The 18,380-nt window shown below is 44.0% G+C and overlaps 2 protein-coding genes across 2 annotated transcripts; both read right to left on the minus strand.

Moving 5' to 3' along the window:
* Positions 1-1,717: 1,717 nt before the first annotated feature.
* eif2d (eukaryotic translation initiation factor 2D) lies at positions 1,718-14,180 on the minus strand. The gene is made up of 15 exons (XM_083642158.1): positions 14,041-14,180; positions 12,420-12,610; positions 12,254-12,337; positions 12,050-12,140; positions 11,804-11,911; positions 10,052-10,338; positions 9,242-9,359; positions 9,111-9,156; positions 8,904-9,010; positions 7,471-7,626; positions 5,691-5,780; positions 5,334-5,429; positions 2,270-2,390; positions 1,969-2,143; positions 1,718-1,855 (listed from the first exon to the last, which is right to left on the minus strand). The coding sequence occupies exons 1-15, from the start codon at positions 14,094-14,096 to the stop codon at positions 1,785-1,787; spliced, it is 1,797 nt and encodes a 598-aa protein (XP_083498284.1). The 5' UTR covers positions 14,097-14,180; the 3' UTR covers positions 1,718-1,784.
* Positions 14,181-15,028: 848 nt separating this feature from the next.
* LOC310780777 (uncharacterized protein) lies at positions 15,029-17,101 on the minus strand (the record flags this gene model as incomplete). The annotated part of the gene is made up of 1 exon (XM_083641281.1): positions 15,029-17,101. The coding sequence occupies one exon, from the start codon at positions 17,099-17,101 to the stop codon at positions 15,029-15,031; it is 2,073 nt and encodes a 690-aa protein (XP_083497407.1).
* Between the last annotated feature and the right edge of the window lie 1,279 nt (positions 17,102-18,380).

The raw sequence follows: 18,380 nt of genomic DNA on the forward strand, positions 1-18,380 counted from the left end.
CATTTCTGTTTTGAAAATACCGGTTTTTGATTGGTTTTATGTGATATTTAATTTCATGAAATACTGTTTTGGGGGTTTTTATGAGCTGGAAGCCAGACTTATGCGAAGTTAACCAAATAAATACTTGAAATACTTTACTTTGTGTGTAATCCCTTACAGAAAAACCACATGAACTTCACATGTGCTATTTCACATGTGATCACATGTGAAAACATGTTAAATATCACATGAAAACATGTGGAACACATGTGAAACATGTGCTTTGCCCATGGGAAGCATGTGGTTTTGGAACGTTTTCACATGTGAAATGTGTGAAACCCATGTAAATTCCCATGTGATTACATGTGAAACCTATGTGATTTACATGTGAAACCCATGTAAATGTTGTTTTCCACATGTGGAAAACATGTTGCTATACAACATGTGGCAAAACATGTTATCACATGTGTTCCACATGTGAAAATGTTCCAAAACCACATGCTTCCCATGGGTTTCACATGTGTTCCACATGTTTTCACATGTGAAATCTAACATGTGTCCACATGTTTCACCACATGAGCCACATGTGGTGAAACATGTGGACACATGTGAACCTCGTGTGTTTTTTCTGTAAGGGATGAATCTAAAATGTATGAAAGTTTCACTTTTTGAAAGGAATTAGGGGAAAAAACTAACTTTTACATACATTTTTTGGAAAGGATCTGTATATCTGTGTTTCATTGTACTGTATTACAGTACTGTACTATATTGTTACTTTGGGTGTGAAGCACTTTGTAACCTTGTGTAACTGTACTATGTTTTACTATACTGTTACTTTGTTTATGTGTGAAGCACTTTGTAACCTTGTGTTTTAAAAGGTGCTATATACATAATGCATGACTTGCTTACTTTCTGTTTAAACACATGGATGTCTTACAATACCATCAGCCAACAGACAAAACTGTCTGTACAGCTCAATTCAAAACCCAAAGCTCACAGTAGCCTTGCTCTATAAATAGACACAATGCGGATATATTTCAAAAATACTGGTATACGTATGTCATGCTTCTTCTGGCAAATGAGGATGTATGCTATGAAATAATGTAAATGTTAATCAACCCTAATTTAACGCGTTAGGATCGATACAGATTTCTACTTTCCCTGTGATCCACCGAGCTGTTCTTTATATATCTTTATGTGCCGAGTATTGTTTCCTTCCGTTTTAACTGCTCAGAGTGCAGAACAAAAACTACCAGCCAGATCACACCCCTTTGTGATCAGCCAACCCCCTATGTATGTGCAAGAACAAAGCAGTTATTTCCTGTGGCTGCTGCCTATCTATAGACGGTTTCTACCACCTCTGGGTCTACTGTACAAACCTGCATTGCACAACAAGCACATTCGCACAATCGTTTGATAGATAGCATAAAGGGAGAGCATCTTAGGAAGATCTCAAGACAGAAGAGCGTTGTTACTTCCATGTCAAAGCCAGACCTCAATTTCACTGCATTTTCTCAACTGACTGATACAAGAACATGTCAATGTTGTCAACTAATAAGCCATTTTTCCCTCAGAAAGATCTATTCAGAGACTACAGCGATTTGACAAAGTTATCTCAGGGATGCAACGGAGAACAACACAACACATCACAACACTAACGACTGCAAGACTCAAAACTAATGACTCACAAGATGAACGCCAACTTTATTGCATGAGTGATGAACAGTTTGTTGCTGTTGTTTTGACATACAGTAAAGTAGATATACAGGCAGCAGATGGTATGGTGGTACAGTGTTGTTGAAGTGCTATTTTTTCTTGCCGCCCTTTGGAGCTTTCTCTAGTCCTTGGATGTACTTGCGAGGAATTTGATAATGATCTGAAATTCAAACAAAACATTTTTAGAAATGGTATTTATTATCTGTGCCAACAACACCTCAGCAAATTGAGATCGAGTGTGAGACATGTCCGACAATAATAAAATCCCATTACCTAGCAGCAAATTGCCGACTTGTTGAATCTGGTTGCCTTGGATCTGGACCAGGACTCGGTCCTTGGCCCCCGGGACGGGATGCAAGACTGAGCTGGCCTGGACTCTGCGCTGCAGGGCGGCGGACACAGCGACAGGATCCAAACCGTACACCTCCAAGTTCTTTATTAGAGTCACCTACAGGGGAGGAAGCAGCTGCATTTAAAAGCAAGCCACGTGCTACTGGGCAGTGGACAGTCTAAGATGCTAGATCTCATTAAAAATGGTGCTCATTCAATCAAAGTTGCGAATGATGATGATCACCTTCTTGTTGGAGCCTCTGGAAGCCACAGCGATGTCTATGGGCTCAATGTGGCCCTTCTTCACCTGGGCTGCTTGGCCAGGGAACACAAGCTGATAACACTGGGTCATTTTTCCGAGCGTCCTGTGAACATGAGGTGGCGCCGTTTAGCCGATACCAAAGATAGGGCTTTGCCGTAGGTCAGGCTGGACCAGCAGTCATAAAGCCAGCTGCTCTACAATCCGTAAAGCACCATGACCAGTAACTAGGCGGTCCATGTAAACAGATCTGTTTACGTTTATGCTGCTGCATTACGTTGTTGCCTGCAGCCGTAGTGCTGAGAACTTCACCAACAAAACAATGCTGATTTATTTTGCACATGATCTCACACATATCCACCTTATTTTTGGCGGCCATTTTTGCCTGATCTGCATGCTGGGTGCTTCTTCCGGTGTGATCCTCCCAGCCTTGTTGCTGACAGCTTGACACCCGTCTGGGCGAACGGAGCAAATCACTAATCAGGTCCAGCTTGGCAAAAATCTCGTCGATAAATATCCCTTTAAGAGCGGAGTGCATTCATGGGTAATCGCCTGCTGTGGCTAATATTAACCATTTCAAGTAACACTGTTTCCATACGGATCACCAGCGTTAGTTTGTTGTTTATAACGTGGCTATATTCATAACGTTTTCTATCTCGGATGCGTTATTTCGAATCGCACGCCTGGCGCAACCTATGTGGGTTTCAGGACGAAACGGACTCGAGCCACTAACGTCATCTTAAGAGCACAATATTCCTGGAATGCAAGTTTAACTAAACAGTTACATGTCCTCTGCATTCTACATAAACTTAAGATATTACGGGTTGTTTTATTTTGTATGTTACATACTTATTGACCAAGTTATGTTCAATTCAGCCAGGGTACAAGAGACTGAGTGTAGGTGGCCATCTTTTCAAATCAAGTAGAATACATTAGGAAATGGCAAGCTGCAACAATAAGTCACGTTAAACCGGAACTTGTACGCACAATTATTTTTTACAGTGGGGCATTCAAAAATAAGGTGGATAGGAAAACTGTAAACAGTTTTGCAGGCACTCATTTAGTTGACAGTTATTGAGAGTCGAGTTGATTTGAATTGAATTAAGTTGTGGATCAGTGATGTCATTTGTGCATGAATGACGTCATTTGTCCTCGCCGTTGCTTTTTGGTGAAGTTCTCCTCTATTAGGGATGTCCACGATCGATCGGCCAACAAGCGGAATCGGCCGATATTCAGCATAAATATGAGATCGGAGAATTCCGATAACGCTTTATAGCTGCCGGTGCCGGATGTTAAAAACCCGATCGATGACGTGTGAAACACGTGAGCAATTTCTCAGCGGGGAGTTGATGTCGTTGCCACGTCAAAACATGTCGGCGGTGTGGAACTTCGACAAAGTTATGTGACACAGGTGCAACACACGCCATCTGTAATGTATGCCAGGATCAAATAGCTCGTGGGGGAAGAGAGTAGAAATCCTTACAGCTGTTTGTCAGCAAACAGACAAGCAGGACAGCACAAACGTCACCGGGCATCTCTATCTTTAAGTCCCTCCGCCGCCTGCATTAGCACTCTGGAATTCATACTGTGTTTGCTCAGTATGTCATCATATAAACCTGATTTTCCTCAGGTTTTGTAAGCCCGTGTTTTAACACATTGAATGCCAGCCATGTTTTCATTCCTGTAGGTAAGTTGTGCCAGGGGTGTTTTTGACGATTCTGGCTCATTTTAGAACAGCCGAGGATTCTTTTCTGTTAAGAATTCATGAACATCAATCATCTAAAAATAACTAATAGAATGTGTGCTTTCTCTGTCTAAAAGAGTTAGTTTGCAGAGTTAGTAGTTATGTAGATATTAGCCGTTGAGTACAGCATGGTTTCAGCGTCTGGAAATTTATTCAGAGATAAATGGCTTTTTGTGAAACAGTCACTTTAACCATTCATTTTTGGCATCAGTAAGACCGTCAGACATTCTAAACAATAGTTTTGAACAGTAATTTCCTCCATAACAACAGGAAACACCCCTCTCATTCAAACTCCTCCCTCCGTGTGTCTTCTCCTCCTTCCTCCTGGCTCTAACAGCGGGCGTGTCAGAAGCGCGTTGCTGCTGCCTGCCTGCCTGTCTGCCTGTCGGGCAAGACGAGTCTGAAATGGATTACTGTAAAATCGCGTCGCCATTTCCTTGAATGGCTTGCTTCCGCGGTGTGTGTGTGTGTGTGTGTGTGTGTGTGTGTGTGTGTGTGTGTGTGTGTGTGTGTGTGTGTGTGTGTGTGTGTGTGTTCGCGCGTTGCTGCGCGGCTCTGGGGGGAAGGGATCTCTGTCCGTTCTGTGTGTGTGTGTCCGGGCTTCTGACTTCTGAAATCGCCAAGCCATTTCCGCGGGAGGCGGCTGCTTTTGTGGCTTTTGGGTCCCGTGGCTGTGACTTCTCTCGGTCTCTGTCGCCACTTAGTGGTCGGTAAAATAGATTACACACATGCTCTTGCTCCAAATAGTTATCTCGAAGATGTAAAAGGGGTTGATTGATGTCCCACTGTCAAAAAAAAAAAATCTTTATGTAAGACGAGTTAGTCCGTCCTTGGCACTTAAGCGCTGGATTATGTAAGACGAGTTAGGTCGTCTATGGCACTTAATGAGTTAAACTATGACATACAGGAAGTCATGAGTGAAAGAGTTGAATTTCTATGAGCTAAACCATGCTCATGGCGAGCTCAGTAATCACTCTAAAGTGAAAGCATGTGCTACCATTTAGCAAAACAAAAGTGATTACCTCAACAGAAATTTCAAATTGGAGTCGTCTCCCTTGGCGTGCAAAGGCTTAACATTAATGCAGATGTAAAAACGTTTTAGGGCTTTCACAGTGCAGACCAGAAACACTAAATAACTCGTGCATTGCTTGAAGGAAACATATGCCCATTCTGACTCCAGCTGCTGCCCACATTCAAATGAATGCTGCCATATGGGAATATGACTTTTATTACTGAACTATCGATTGACTTTACCTGCAAGGCAAACTAAACCTTTTGTGAGAAAGTGAATAATATAGCCTTTACCTGCTGAAGAGGTCATCCCACTTCAGAGCCTCGACCTCCTGGTACTCTGACTTCTCCAGCAGGCAGTCACACAGAGTAGGATTTATAATGACATAGCTGGTAGGGAAGGGAAACACATTCATGAAAACTGTCGCAGAAAAACAAAACAATAACATAATAAAATATAGCCGCGAGCGGCAAATACCAGCCTGTTGCCCCCGAAGGGGCTTGAATATCTGTCACATCTGTCATTGGGCCAAATTTCAGGGCTTGAACCCCTAATAACAGTTTTGGTCAAGTTATTTGTAGTGTTGAAAATGACATTGAACCCAGCAAGACATCACTGATACCACCATAATGTATATCACATCCACTTACTTTTTATTATTTTCATGCACCAGTTCATTGTTCTTGACATAATCTGTGATGATGCTTCTTACGTCAGAAGGTTGGAGTATTGTTCCTTTCCTGAGTGGAAGCCAAAGCACACATCAATACAACTGAAGGAACAAAGGGTCAATACAATATACATGTATTTAAATGTATGCCTTTTTAATGCTACCTAGGATTGAATTTAAAAACCTAATCGATGGAGGTTTTTCCCTCTCTTTATTCACAAAATGATAGGCCGCTCATCCATTTGAGAGTATGATTGATTGATTTCATGTTGCGATTTTGTGAGGCTTTCCCTCAAACCCCGCCATCGCACTCAAATAGCCCCTGCTCCCACATTTGCTCTGCTTGTGCTCAAACTCTGTGCTTGCAACAAAAAAAATCCGAGCAGAGACGAAATCCAAGAGTCGAAGTTTCACAAGCGCACAGAAGCAGTTTGACTGCGAGGGCAGGAAATCTGTCGGAGCAACAATATATTTGAGTGAGCATAAAGTTTGAGCACCAGCAGAGCAAATCCAAGTGCAAGCGGGGGCTGTTTGAGTGCGAGGGCGGGGCTTTGAGAGAAACCCTTAGAAAATCTGCACATGAAATCAAGAAATCATGCTGTCAAATTGATGGACGGCGCTCTTGAATAAAGATAGGGAAAAATCTCCATACTAAATAAATTATAATTTTTTTCAGCGCAGCTGCCAAAAGCAGACTATCTGTGATTGAACATAATGAAAGTTCTGAAAATCTAAATTGGTGGGATTAGAAAAAGGACAACAGGGGGAGGAAAAAAAGGTCTAAGTGTTTAGTAAAGCAGATATGATGAACGTAGCTAACTGGATTACTTTGAGAGTACAGGACATGCAGCACTGAGAAACCATGTCATCATATGGTGAAAAAAGGGACAGGTGCTTGCTGACAGAATGACTAGTCAGTCATACAAACACATGGATGCAGGTTTCACTAACCTTTTATACTATTAATTTTTTTCTGGTACTATTAACTATGTGTTTTAATCATTTTTGGTTTTACTAACTTTCTGTACTTTTAATCTTTGTTGTATTATTAATTTTTCTTTCACTTTCATGACTACATCAACCTGCCATGGGACTACAGGTGGAAACTAGCCCTTGGGCTACAACCTGGCATATTTACTGTACGGCTGTACTGTTCATTAATGTGTAAAGTCCCATTCTTTAAATAAATGAATCTGAATCTGAATCTGAATAGAGGCAAAGTGAACGTCACTTCCTGCTTCAGCACTGTACCAGAGATTTTCTTCCGCAATTTATTTTCCTATAGACATTTTGTAAAATGCTTATAAAAATAGTTTTACTTGGTCCAACCAAACGGTTAAGCTATATTTAGAATCAGGAGAAACCATAGAAATTTTCACTCGGACCAAAACAAAAAACAGCAACATTGAAAAGATATTTTCTTGAAACCCGCATTTTTTTTACATTTTGGTCCGAGTTAAATGTTATGTGGTCTCTCCTGTTTCTAAATATATCTGAACCGTTTGGTTTGAACAAGTAAAGTATTTTACGAAAATGTCTAAAGGGAAAATAAATGGTGGATGAAAATCTCTGGTACAGTGCTGAAGCAGGAAGTGACGTTCCACTTTGCCTCTCTATAAAACACACACACACACACACACACACACACACACACACACACACACACACACACACACACACACACACACACACACACACACACACACACACACACACACACACACACACACACACACACACACACACACACACACACACACCTCTTCTTTGCATCTAGAAACAGAGGTTCCAGCCGAGCTGACACTGAGTACAGAGTGGTGATTTCAGGCGGATGGTACGGCTTCTCAGCTTCCACTCCATCCTGCAGCGGAGTCGTTTCTCCATCAGCCTCCTCAGGCGCACGGAAGGAACGCAGTCTATAAACCGTGCATGTCATAAAAGGCAAAAGTGCAGAGTGAGTCAGCCTGGAACCGGGCAGGTTGTGAGTTTGAATCTTGACCAGGAATTTGTTAGTTCAGGGTACCCCCAGGGTTCTCCAAGTTACATTTAAGGTGTTTTAAGACCTTTTTAATACAACTTGGAATGGAATTTTATGCCAACTTCATTGCCATACTGGCAAAAGTATGAAGGATATAACGGAAAATATTTTAAGCCCTAGACATTTTTTGTTTACCATGTACGTAAATGTAATAAAACATTTTATTATCATATTCTATGTAATACACAAAAGCTTTGTGAGGGGTGTGACTACTGGAATAACAAGATGCGTATTAAGAAGAGCCAGGCCCCAACCTCTCTGCTTGGCATCATAAAGCCTTTTTTATTTAAATTCTATTGTTCTGATTCTGACATTACAGAATCAAATGAAACTTTTGGAATTGCCAACTAAAGTTTTGGATTTGCAAACAAAAGTTTTGGATTCGCACAAATACATTTTGAATCACAAATGTATTTTACTTGCAATCAAAAAAGATTTGGTTGCAGTGGAGAAAGTTTGCTTTCAAATCTATTTTTTGAATGCAGTGTGGAAACATTTGCTCTCTATTCTGTGTGATTACATGATAAAGACACAAAATTAAGTCGATACACCTGTCTTGCCTCGGAAATAAGAGTAGCCGAGTGCAGTCAGGCGAGGAGTCAACTATCCAAACACTCTCGAGTGCACATTCGCTGCTTCAGAAGATGCGCACAAACACTGATGACATCAGTGATGATGTCATCAGTGATGTCATCAGTCTGAGGCTCACGAGAGAGACTGAGGTGGCTCACCAGAGAAACTGAGGGAGAGAAAGGAGAGGGAGAGAGAGACTGAGGGAGAGAGAGAGGGAGACATTGTGCGCGCGCCAATAGGGCAGGCAAAGCCACACAGCAGCCAAGCTGCGAGCAAGGCCGTGCATCGGCCAAGCTGCGAGCAAGGCCGCACAGCGGCCGAGCTGCGAATGCGAACTGCAGGGCCAGCTCGGCGAGCCCGCACAGCGGGCGAGCATAGGAATCGAGCGCACGTAGCGAGATGCCTAGTTTATTTAAACCTACGAAGGGACAAGAAAAGAAAAAAGTAAAGCCTTTGTAAGCAAAATTCAATACTTTTAAGGCCTTATTTTGAGAATATTAAATTCAATGTTTTTTATTTTTTATAATTTTAGGACCCCGCGGGTACCCTGTAGTTGATGTAGGCAACTAGGGCTTGACTCACTCTCGATTTTTCCAGTCCACCTCCACAATGCTCTCCACACCCTTGCTCAGCTCTTTCACTCTTACAAGGTTATACTGCTGCTGCATGGTCTGTAGAAACTTGGAGAGCTGTTGAGAAACACATGAGATTCATACTTAATAAAAGTAAAAATATATATATATATATATATATATTTGTATGTGTAAGATGTCTCTATTTCCAATGTACCTTTTTATAGCTGGATTTCTTGATATCGAGTTGCTTTCCGCTTGGGCTGAAAAATACAAAAATGCCCTGAGTGTTTGTCTCAGTTGAACTTCTGTTCAGCGCTTCTGAAAAGAAGATGAACTATACTGTACCAGCAGGAGAACATGTGGATGCGGAGAAACGTGCTGGTCAGCAGAGGAAGCTCTGACTTCTTCACCTTGCTCTTGAGCGCATGGAGGAAACACTGCAGCAGCAAGGAGTCCATCACCTCTGTGAAATCAGGATGATCATGTTCCCTCCCACTTCACCTTTATATCAAAACAATCCACTATATGGACAGAAAAACAGCTTAGCCAGCCTTAATGAATGCTTTACAGATATGAAGCGCTGGATGTCTCAAAGTTTTCTTCCGTTTTTCTACAAAGTTGTATTAAAAGTCCCCATGAGATGAACTCTTTACATCTTGGAAAGCAGACTCTTTCATGCTGCACTAGTAGGTGTTTCTAACCAATAAAACAATCAGATTTTTGAACAATCCCGCTCCTTCGCAGCATCAGATCAAATTGACTTTGACTGCCTGACTCATATTGCAGTGGTTAGACTTTTAAATGATCTCTCACTGCAAACACTGCAGCAACATGTCCACACAGATAGAAGGTAGGCAGTGCTGTGTGTACAGCTGATTTAATGAGACACAGAAAAGGCAGAAGTGCTAATAAACAGTATTTACTACGATTTTAACTACTGTTGATGCACAGAGCAGCCATCTTGGATTTTTTTAGGGCGGGGCTGCTGAGGCCTCTCCGAGTTTGGCAGAGAAAATACGAACACTGGTGACGTCACCGCCGGAGCTCATGACCTTTGAACCGTCACATTCCCGTTTCCCAGTTTGAATGGAACGGCCCATGAACCCATTACGGTATGAGATGTGACTAAAAGCTAGAACCAGTTTTTTTTTTTACCTTGTGGCGATTTCTGATCTTCCTGGCTTTCCTCCTCTTCCTCGTCGCCTTGCTCCTCTTTTCCCTCGTCCTGCTGCTCAGCCAGGCTCAGCTGCTCAACATCTGGACACGCCTGGTCTGTCAGCGGGTCGCCGGCCGCAACAGGACTCTGCTCCTCCTCGCCACCCTTCTCACCCTCCTCCTCCTCTTCCTCCTCCTCCTCATCAACACATTCCTCTCCATTCAGCTCGAGCTCCTCACCGTCTGCATCCGCTAAAGAAGGAGGACCAGACTTATCTCCAAATGCCCTAAAAGATAGAAATGATAATAGGAGAGTTTAGTTGGAAAAACATAATGTGTTTTTTCATCACTCCTCTACAGAAGAGACATCAGGTTCAAGGTTCAAGATGTTGGCGACAGTGTGGAAGTGAGAATGCAAATCATTTTCATATATTTTGGGATTGCCCTTCCCTCACCCAATATTGGCAAGATACACAGGACCATGGAAGCTGTTTTTAGGGTTGAAATTCCATTTCGATGTGAAGTGATGTATCTGGGTCACGAAACATTTGAGCTGAGTAGAACGGATGCTTTACTGTTTAGAATGTTAATGGCTGCCGGTAAGAAGGCGTAACCAAAAAGTGGCTGCGTCCTCAAGTACCAACAATAAATGACTGGGTGGATATAGTTTATGATATATTTGTAATGGAAAGACTTACGTTTTCACTGAGACTCAAGAAGGACAGATTTGTGAGGATTTGGGAAAAGTGGATTGAGTTTATAACACCTAAAAGACGAGACTTTGTATAGAACTTTGTACCTCTTATGATTGTGTCAAACTAGTAGAGCATCGCCTCTCTCTCTGTTGTTTTTTTGTTCTTGTTTTTGTGGTTTGTTTAATGTCAAGTAAATAATATAAAGAAGGAAAAGTTTTGAAAGGAGTAGGTAATGTAACAAGAAATGCTTTGGTTATATTGGAACCAGGTTGAGCCTATACAACCATGCACAGTTGCGAAATGTATGAAAATGTACAAATGTGTACTGTTGAATGTAAAATAATGAAGGGCTACTCTACTCTATACTAAAAATGTTCAACTGAAGTTAATGTGAAAAGACTTTTCTAAATAAAAAGAGAATTATATATATTATATATATAATAATCATCATCATCATCGTCAACATAAGAAGAAGATTTACTGTATCGTAACTTCTGCTTATAAATACCGTATGCTTATTTCAAGCTTTTTTTTCTTTCTCCCCAATTGTACTTGGCCAATTCCCCCTGCTGTCCCAGGCGCTGGTCCACCCTCTGCCGGACTGGAAGAGCCATATACTAGCACATGCTTCCTCCGATACATGTGCAGTCGCGAGCTGCTTCTTTTCACCCGACAGCGAGGAGTTTCACCGGCAGGATGTAACGCATGGGAGGATCGCGCTAATTCCCCCAATTCCCCTCCCGCCGAACAGGCCAACCAAAGGAGGCACTAGTGCAGCGACCAGGCCACATACTGTACCACCCCTAATCCGGCTTCCTACCCACAGACACGGCCAATTGTGCCTATATGGATGCCCCGATCAAGCCGGAGGTAACACGGGGGCTCGAACCTGCGACCCTCGTGTTGGGAGGCGGGGATGCCCTGTTTTTTTTTTGTAAGGTGCCAATAAAATCATGAATAGACATAAATAGTCTCTGCACCACAGATTATATGTGGTACTGCATTAATCCACAATAAATTCCTGAATGAGATTTGCAGGTTGATGGAGGCTGCTCACCAGAGGTTATCCATGTACGTGTGGAGGACAGACACTCCTCTCCCTCTCATGCCCTCACTGTGCATCTCTGCACTGGACATCACCGCGGTGCCGACTGCCACGGGCGCTCTGGATGGAACCAACCGGGCGGGCGGGGGGGGGGGGGGGGGGGGGGGGGGGGGGGGGGGGGGGGGGAGGGGGGGTGTCACAACTCAGAATAAAGACTGTGAGGAACAGGGGAGGAATCTCACGTGTGATCAACTTTACCTGTTGCTCACCACTCTGACGGCACAGCAGTCGCCCCGTTTCACTTCGGGCAGACCGCTGGAAGGCACGACCACTCCTGGCAACATCAGATCTTTGGAGAAGCGTTATGATTTTGATTTGATTACTGCACGTTGTCACCGATATGAAACGTGTTGTATATCTAAATCTGTACCCGTTTTGATCGTGTACAAAAAAGAAGCTTACCTGCGCCTCCAATCATTTTCTGCAGCACCGGGGCCCATGTTGTGAATGTCGGCAGGGCAGAAGGGTAGTGCCAAAGCATATACACTGAAAAATGGCTGCAATGAATCATCTAACTTACTCAACTTCATCCAATCGATCCTATCAATGTAAGTTAATGGCTATTTACCTGTGGGATAGAGTCGTTTCTCCAGTTCAAAGAACATTGGGTTTTTATGGAGGACAAAAAGTGTGATGGCATCTCCCTTGTGGGCATAAATCTTGACTACGTTCAGTTCCTCTTTGTTGGGGACGAGCTCGGACAGCTCCTCTGCCGACAACGATGGGAAGGCTGTGGAGACGTCAGCTTTGAGCTTTCTCCTGAATGACAACAAGGAAGAATATACATATATGATGGTGGCAGGTTATGCAATGCATTCAGTGGCAGCTGGCTAAGGGGATTTCAAGGGTAAAATCACACATTTTAATGTGTTTACATCACTCATTGAGAGCAGGGTAAGGCATTTGAAGCGGGGTCTTTCTTTACCCACAGAATAGTGTTTGTCTTCGTGCCCAACTATTATAAATGAGTCAGCAAAACTCATGGGTACTCTACAAGAGCTAGTGAGGCAAATGTTGTCCCCTGTAGGTTTAGAACTGCATCTCGGAAAAAATGCCTTTCTGTAGTCGGCAGCCACAGAATGGAATATGTTGTGTTACCCCATTTGAAAGAAATTGTCACTGCCAAGTAAGCCTTTTAAAACAGCAGTGAAGGGATGGGTGACGAGCTGCAGACAGCCATGCATTGCATAACTGTCGTGGTTTGTGGTTTCCGTTTGTGGTGTGTGTATTGTTGATAATGCTGTTTTATTCTGTCTTGGAAGGCTCGTGCTGGGCTGACCACTGAATGTTATTTTACAAACGAGGACCACAATGGAAACAAGTCTTGTACTTTGTGTTTTATTCCTCAACAATTTTTATGTGGTTCATGGATTGTATCTGTTCATTTGTATTTTTAACAACTGTCTAATAAATTCATTCATTCATTCGTTCACTGAATGAATATTTTTGCCTAATATGAAATGAATATTCTGCACTAATTTGTTTTTTCCCCAGTAAGGCCTACAGCTGTTTTTGAAAACCACATTGCTGTAATCCCTACTTTTCCGTAGTTCCCATTCTACCTAAGCTGTGTTTGAAATGTTCGGTTGCATGTGTGTATAAACATTTGCGATTGATTTTATTTCATTTTTTATGTTTATCTTTTATTTTTTTGCCTGTTGTAATCTATTATGGGGACCATTTAAATTCCATGCTATCATGAGGTAGTAATAGTCCTTACTCCCTAAACTAAATCATATCATTTACATTGATATTCCTATATGTTAGACCGAAAATCTATTTCTGCGGGCAATATGGAACAGTGCTCTCCAAAGCCTCCAGGACCAGAACACACTCAAATTAATCATAAATCCCTTTAGCCTATGTATAATTGGTGATGTCACTCGAGCACAATGATGATGTCATCAGTAATGATGTCATCATTGCTTGAGTGACATCACATCATTAGGGTAATCACCATTAGGTAATTAGGACAATGAATCTCCTATCGGGCTTGTTTCTTAGTACTTTTAATTGAAACACTACGGATGTTTTCTGTAAGCGAGACAAACGGCAGTTAACGTTACAGGGGGGGGGGGGCGGTTAACGTAACGTTAGCGACATAGGCATAATAAGTAAAACAAAGCACAGTGCTTGTACCAAAGTAACGTTACCGAGGCGCTGGTTTTCACAGTTTAGCCTCGACTCACCTGTCTGATCCTTTGATCACGGTGTTGGATCTGACACGAAACACCTTGGCGAACATTTTATTTGAAAATAAATATAAACTACCAGCCAGTCAGCATGTTGGTTTGTGACAGCACCAAATGGTCTGGCAAGTCGGCAAATGCGTTTGGTATTATGGTCCGACACATAATGCTGTCCGACAGGAAAATGTGCTGCTGCAGTGACACGGTTTAGTTCCGCAACAACTAAACAATCCCAGAAGCATCTGGGAAACACACAATTCAAATATTCGATGTGAGCCAGCTTTAAAGATCTCAGTGGCGAAATAGCAGAACATTGGCTTTAGGTTTTGTACCATGGCATAGTTGTTTTGTGACTGCACTGGTATTGTTAAACTACGGCCTAAAAGGAAGCAGAACTTTAGAGAATCAATTCAATTCAATGAGGCTTTATTGGCATGAGAAAGTTGCCAAAGCAAGTGTAAAATAAAAACAAAAAATGTGCTTACAATTAAACATACACTAAACATCAGCTATGTAACATTGCACTCAAATAACAGTAGTAATTGCAATCAATATAAAAACATTGTGCATACAATTGAAGATCTAAGTATAAACCAGTATAAACAGATGTGCAACATTGCAACATAGTCAAAGCACATAAGAGTAGCTAAAATTAACGTTTAAAATGTACAAAAAGAAACAAATTGTGCTTAAATGGCTGTTGAGCTAAATATAAGTAACGTTAGAATGAAAATAGAAAGTACAAAATTGTGGAAATTGCAGTTAAAAATATAAGTGCAAATACAAATAAGTTGTAACTGTATCAAAACACTGCAATGTTTTTTTTTTCTTCCAGAAGGTATTGACACTTTGAGTTCCAATGACAGACTGGAGTGTCCGATGTGGATCCACCATCATCTATTGAGCAAGCCTGTGTGTGTGTGTGTGTGTGTGTGTGTGTGTGTGTGTGTGTGTGTGTGTGTGTGTGTGTGTGTGTGTGTGTGGGAAGCTATGCAACAGGGAAGCAAGCGGACCGGTAGCGTCTGTCTGTCAGCCTCATTTGTGATTGGTTGGAGGGGTGGAGCGACCATTGGTCACAGTCATTCAGAGCTTGACTCCTATACATCCATGCTCTGAGGGGGGTCAACTTGTCTCCTGCTCCTCGGCCCCCCTGGCTCTCCTCTGGGTGTTGGTACTGGGCTGGCAGCGAAGCCTGGGGCTGGTAGTGAGCGCCTTGCCCCAGAGCCGTAGCCAAGCTTCTCCGCCGCTGCTGGAACAGCTGTTGTTGCTGGCACTGCTGTTGATGATGCTGATTTTTTTGCTGATGTTGCAGTTGCTGAGGCAATGACTGCTGATGTTGACGCAGTTGTTGTTGTTGATTATATTGCTGCCGGAGCAACGGCTGCTGAGGACGGTGCTGCTGCTGCTGCTGTTGCTGCTGCTGCTGCAGCTGCAGCGCGTTGGGTTGCTGTTGGCCAAGTCGTTGAATTTGTTGCTGCTGTTGGTGATGTAGCTGTTGGTGCAGTTGCTGCCGCTGGAGCAGTTGCAGTTGTTGGTGCTGTCCCTGTTGTTGCTGTTTGGTGGTGGTGGGGGTGGTGGGCACAGGCACAGGCACCGGGATGGGCATGTGACCCGGAACCAGCTTGTCGTATGGGTACACGGAGGAGGAGCGGGGTAACAATGCGCTGAGGCTCTGTGTGGAGGTGCAGAGTTTGCCCTGACCCAAACCACCAGCCAGCGGAGCTCCTCCCATGGCGGGAGGTTTGAAAACATGCTCGCTGGTCCCTGCCAGGGCTTTCGAGGGCACCTGGGGGGTGCAGATGGCGATGGGCTCCACCCCTCTGAACGTCCCCATCCGATGTGCTCCTGGTTTGCGGCAGATGGTGGCCGTGTGAGTCTGCGACTGGTGCAGGATGTCGATGTGTGTAGTGTCTTCAGAGCAGGAGGGGGTGGTGGCCTTGCTGCTGCTGCTGCTCCTCGGGGCATCCAAATTCAATGCACCCAACAATGGCAGCTGATCCCCGGCCGAGCAAGTCTTCCCCAATGCAGACATGGCGAGCGGCCTCTCTCCATGGTGCGTGCTGGCATTGTGTGGGGGGGCCAGCGAGCCGTCCTCAGCCCCCCCGCTCCCGCCTGTCCCGGACCCTGTAGCCAGCCGATTGGTGGAGCTGACGGGGTCCTGGATGTGTATTCCATCCGCAGCACAGCTGATGGAGTCCAGGGAGGGAACATGCCTCACTGATCCTGACGGGTAGTCACTGCTGGTGCTGCTCTTCCTGGATGGTGTGTCACTATGAGAAGATGGAGGCGTCTGGTAGGTGTAGCTGGAATCAGAACCTTTCAGGTCCAAGATCACCTGTTCGCTGGCTGGAGGCAGCTTAGTGGGCTCGGCTGTCAGGTTGGTCATATCTTCTGAAATGGTCTGCAGGTGGGTCGCCTCTTCCAGCATGCCGATCTCATGGTCCAGCACAGGTTTGAGCATGGTGACGAAGCTGCAGTAGCGTCCTCTCTCCTCAATCAGCGCTTTGCGCACCGCTCTCTTCTCAGTCTCCTCCAGGATGGTGTAACTGACATTAAGGGCCTGAAATGTGCTGACCAGCTGGCCCCGCACGTTGTCCTTCCCTTTCTTCCCCTTCTTCTGCAGTTTGATGCTGTTTGAAAACTTCTTCTTGATGTCTGCCCTTGCCTTCTTGTACTCTTTAGCATGGTCTTTGTCCAGCTGACTGGCCACCTTCTTCCACTCCTCCATCTTCAACTCCAATGGAGAGATGAGACTGTCTGAGAGGGCTGTAGTAAGCAGTTTGAGTTTGGACTCGATGTTGCGTTGTCTCATACACATCCTGGTTAACGCAGAGCCAATCTCCTTGGTCGCACCTCTGGTTCCAGTGGCCATGTCTGCCACATTCTGAAAGGCGTCCAGGAAGGCTCCGGTCACCAAGCAGGTCTTCCTGAGCTGTGACTGCAGCTTGGTTCCTTTGGTTAGAAGATCCTCCCATGCAGGATAACTGGACTTCATGTCTTTCATGATGTGATGGAAGAGCCCCCCAAGGGCGCTGCAATCCTTCTCTATACTCTCCTCCATTTTGCACAGGCTCAGAAAGAAAAAATCGAACTTCCAAACTCAGCAACTTCACTCTTCCAACGCACTGATGCACTGATGCTTGGTGAGTTGCGCCAGTCTTATTTATACCCCCTGCAGTGAAGGATTTCGGAAAGTCCCTAACGTCCCCCTTCTGATTGGTCTGCTGATTCAAAACAGAGGGCGCCTCGCCTTCTGATTGGTCTGCTGACCCAAACGAGGGCTCCTCCCCATAGCAACCCCCGGGCAAGCTAGCAGCGTGTCACGGTGAAACGGACTGGAGAGCTTTCTACCTGGCAAATGCAGCTAGTATGCTGCGGCCAGGTAAGATAAACAATATGGTTTTCATATGTTTACAATACTAGGCTATGTGATGTTGTTCCAGTTAACGTTAATAGCCTTGCAGACCTAATCGAAAAAGGCAACTCTTGATTATTTCCAACGTTAGCCTAATGTACTAACGTTACATTTGAGACTGATACTGTCTAGCTAGCTGAGCTAGCTACGAACTGTTGCTAGCTCGCTATGCTAACCTGTTGCGCGGGCCTGGGTCGTTATCATATAAACTAGCGTTAGCTAACTTGCTGGTAACGTTAACGATAGAGGACAACATTGCTATTTCTATAACGTCAGCTTAACTAACTGACGTTAGCTTAACACTAACGTTAGCTTAACGTTACCTCAACCTGTGGAGCTCTCCGCGTTCCCCCCGGGGCTACGCCTCCGATGACTGCGCGGCCATCCCACTTCTGATGTAATGGCACAGGCGAGGCTGGTTTTGAACCTATTTATTATTGCTGCGAAGTGGACTGCATATGACTCAGCCATATTACTTAACATGGCTCAATGGCCCTGTGCAGTCCACTTCGAAGGGGAACTACTAGCAGATCGGAACGCAGCATGTTTTGAACAAGAGGTCCCCAACTTACAAGCCCAACACTTCCATCCGACCAAAGGGACAATCCCTTTAGTCAAGGACCAACATGCTCACTTTATCCAGACCCAGGATCGCTACAATATTATAAACACTCATAACGTTATCCCCCCCCCCAAACAAGCACTTCGTTGATGGCGCCCCAAGCGATCGATTTCCAAATCCAGGGGGGGCGGCAGGGACAGCTGCCAAGCCAGACCTAATCGAAAAAGGCAACTCTTGATGATTTCCAACGTTAGCCTAATGTACTAACGTTACATTTGAGACTGATAACTGTCTCAGATGTAACATTAAACAGTAATACTCTCAGATGTAACTTAACACAACCAGCAATGAGCTGTTGATTAG

The sequence above is a fragment of the Poromitra crassiceps genome (assembly GCF_964638095.1).
Source record: "Poromitra crassiceps genome assembly, chromosome: 8".
NCBI classification, from domain to species: domain Eukaryota; kingdom Metazoa; phylum Chordata; class Actinopteri; order Beryciformes; family Melamphaidae; genus Poromitra; species Poromitra crassiceps.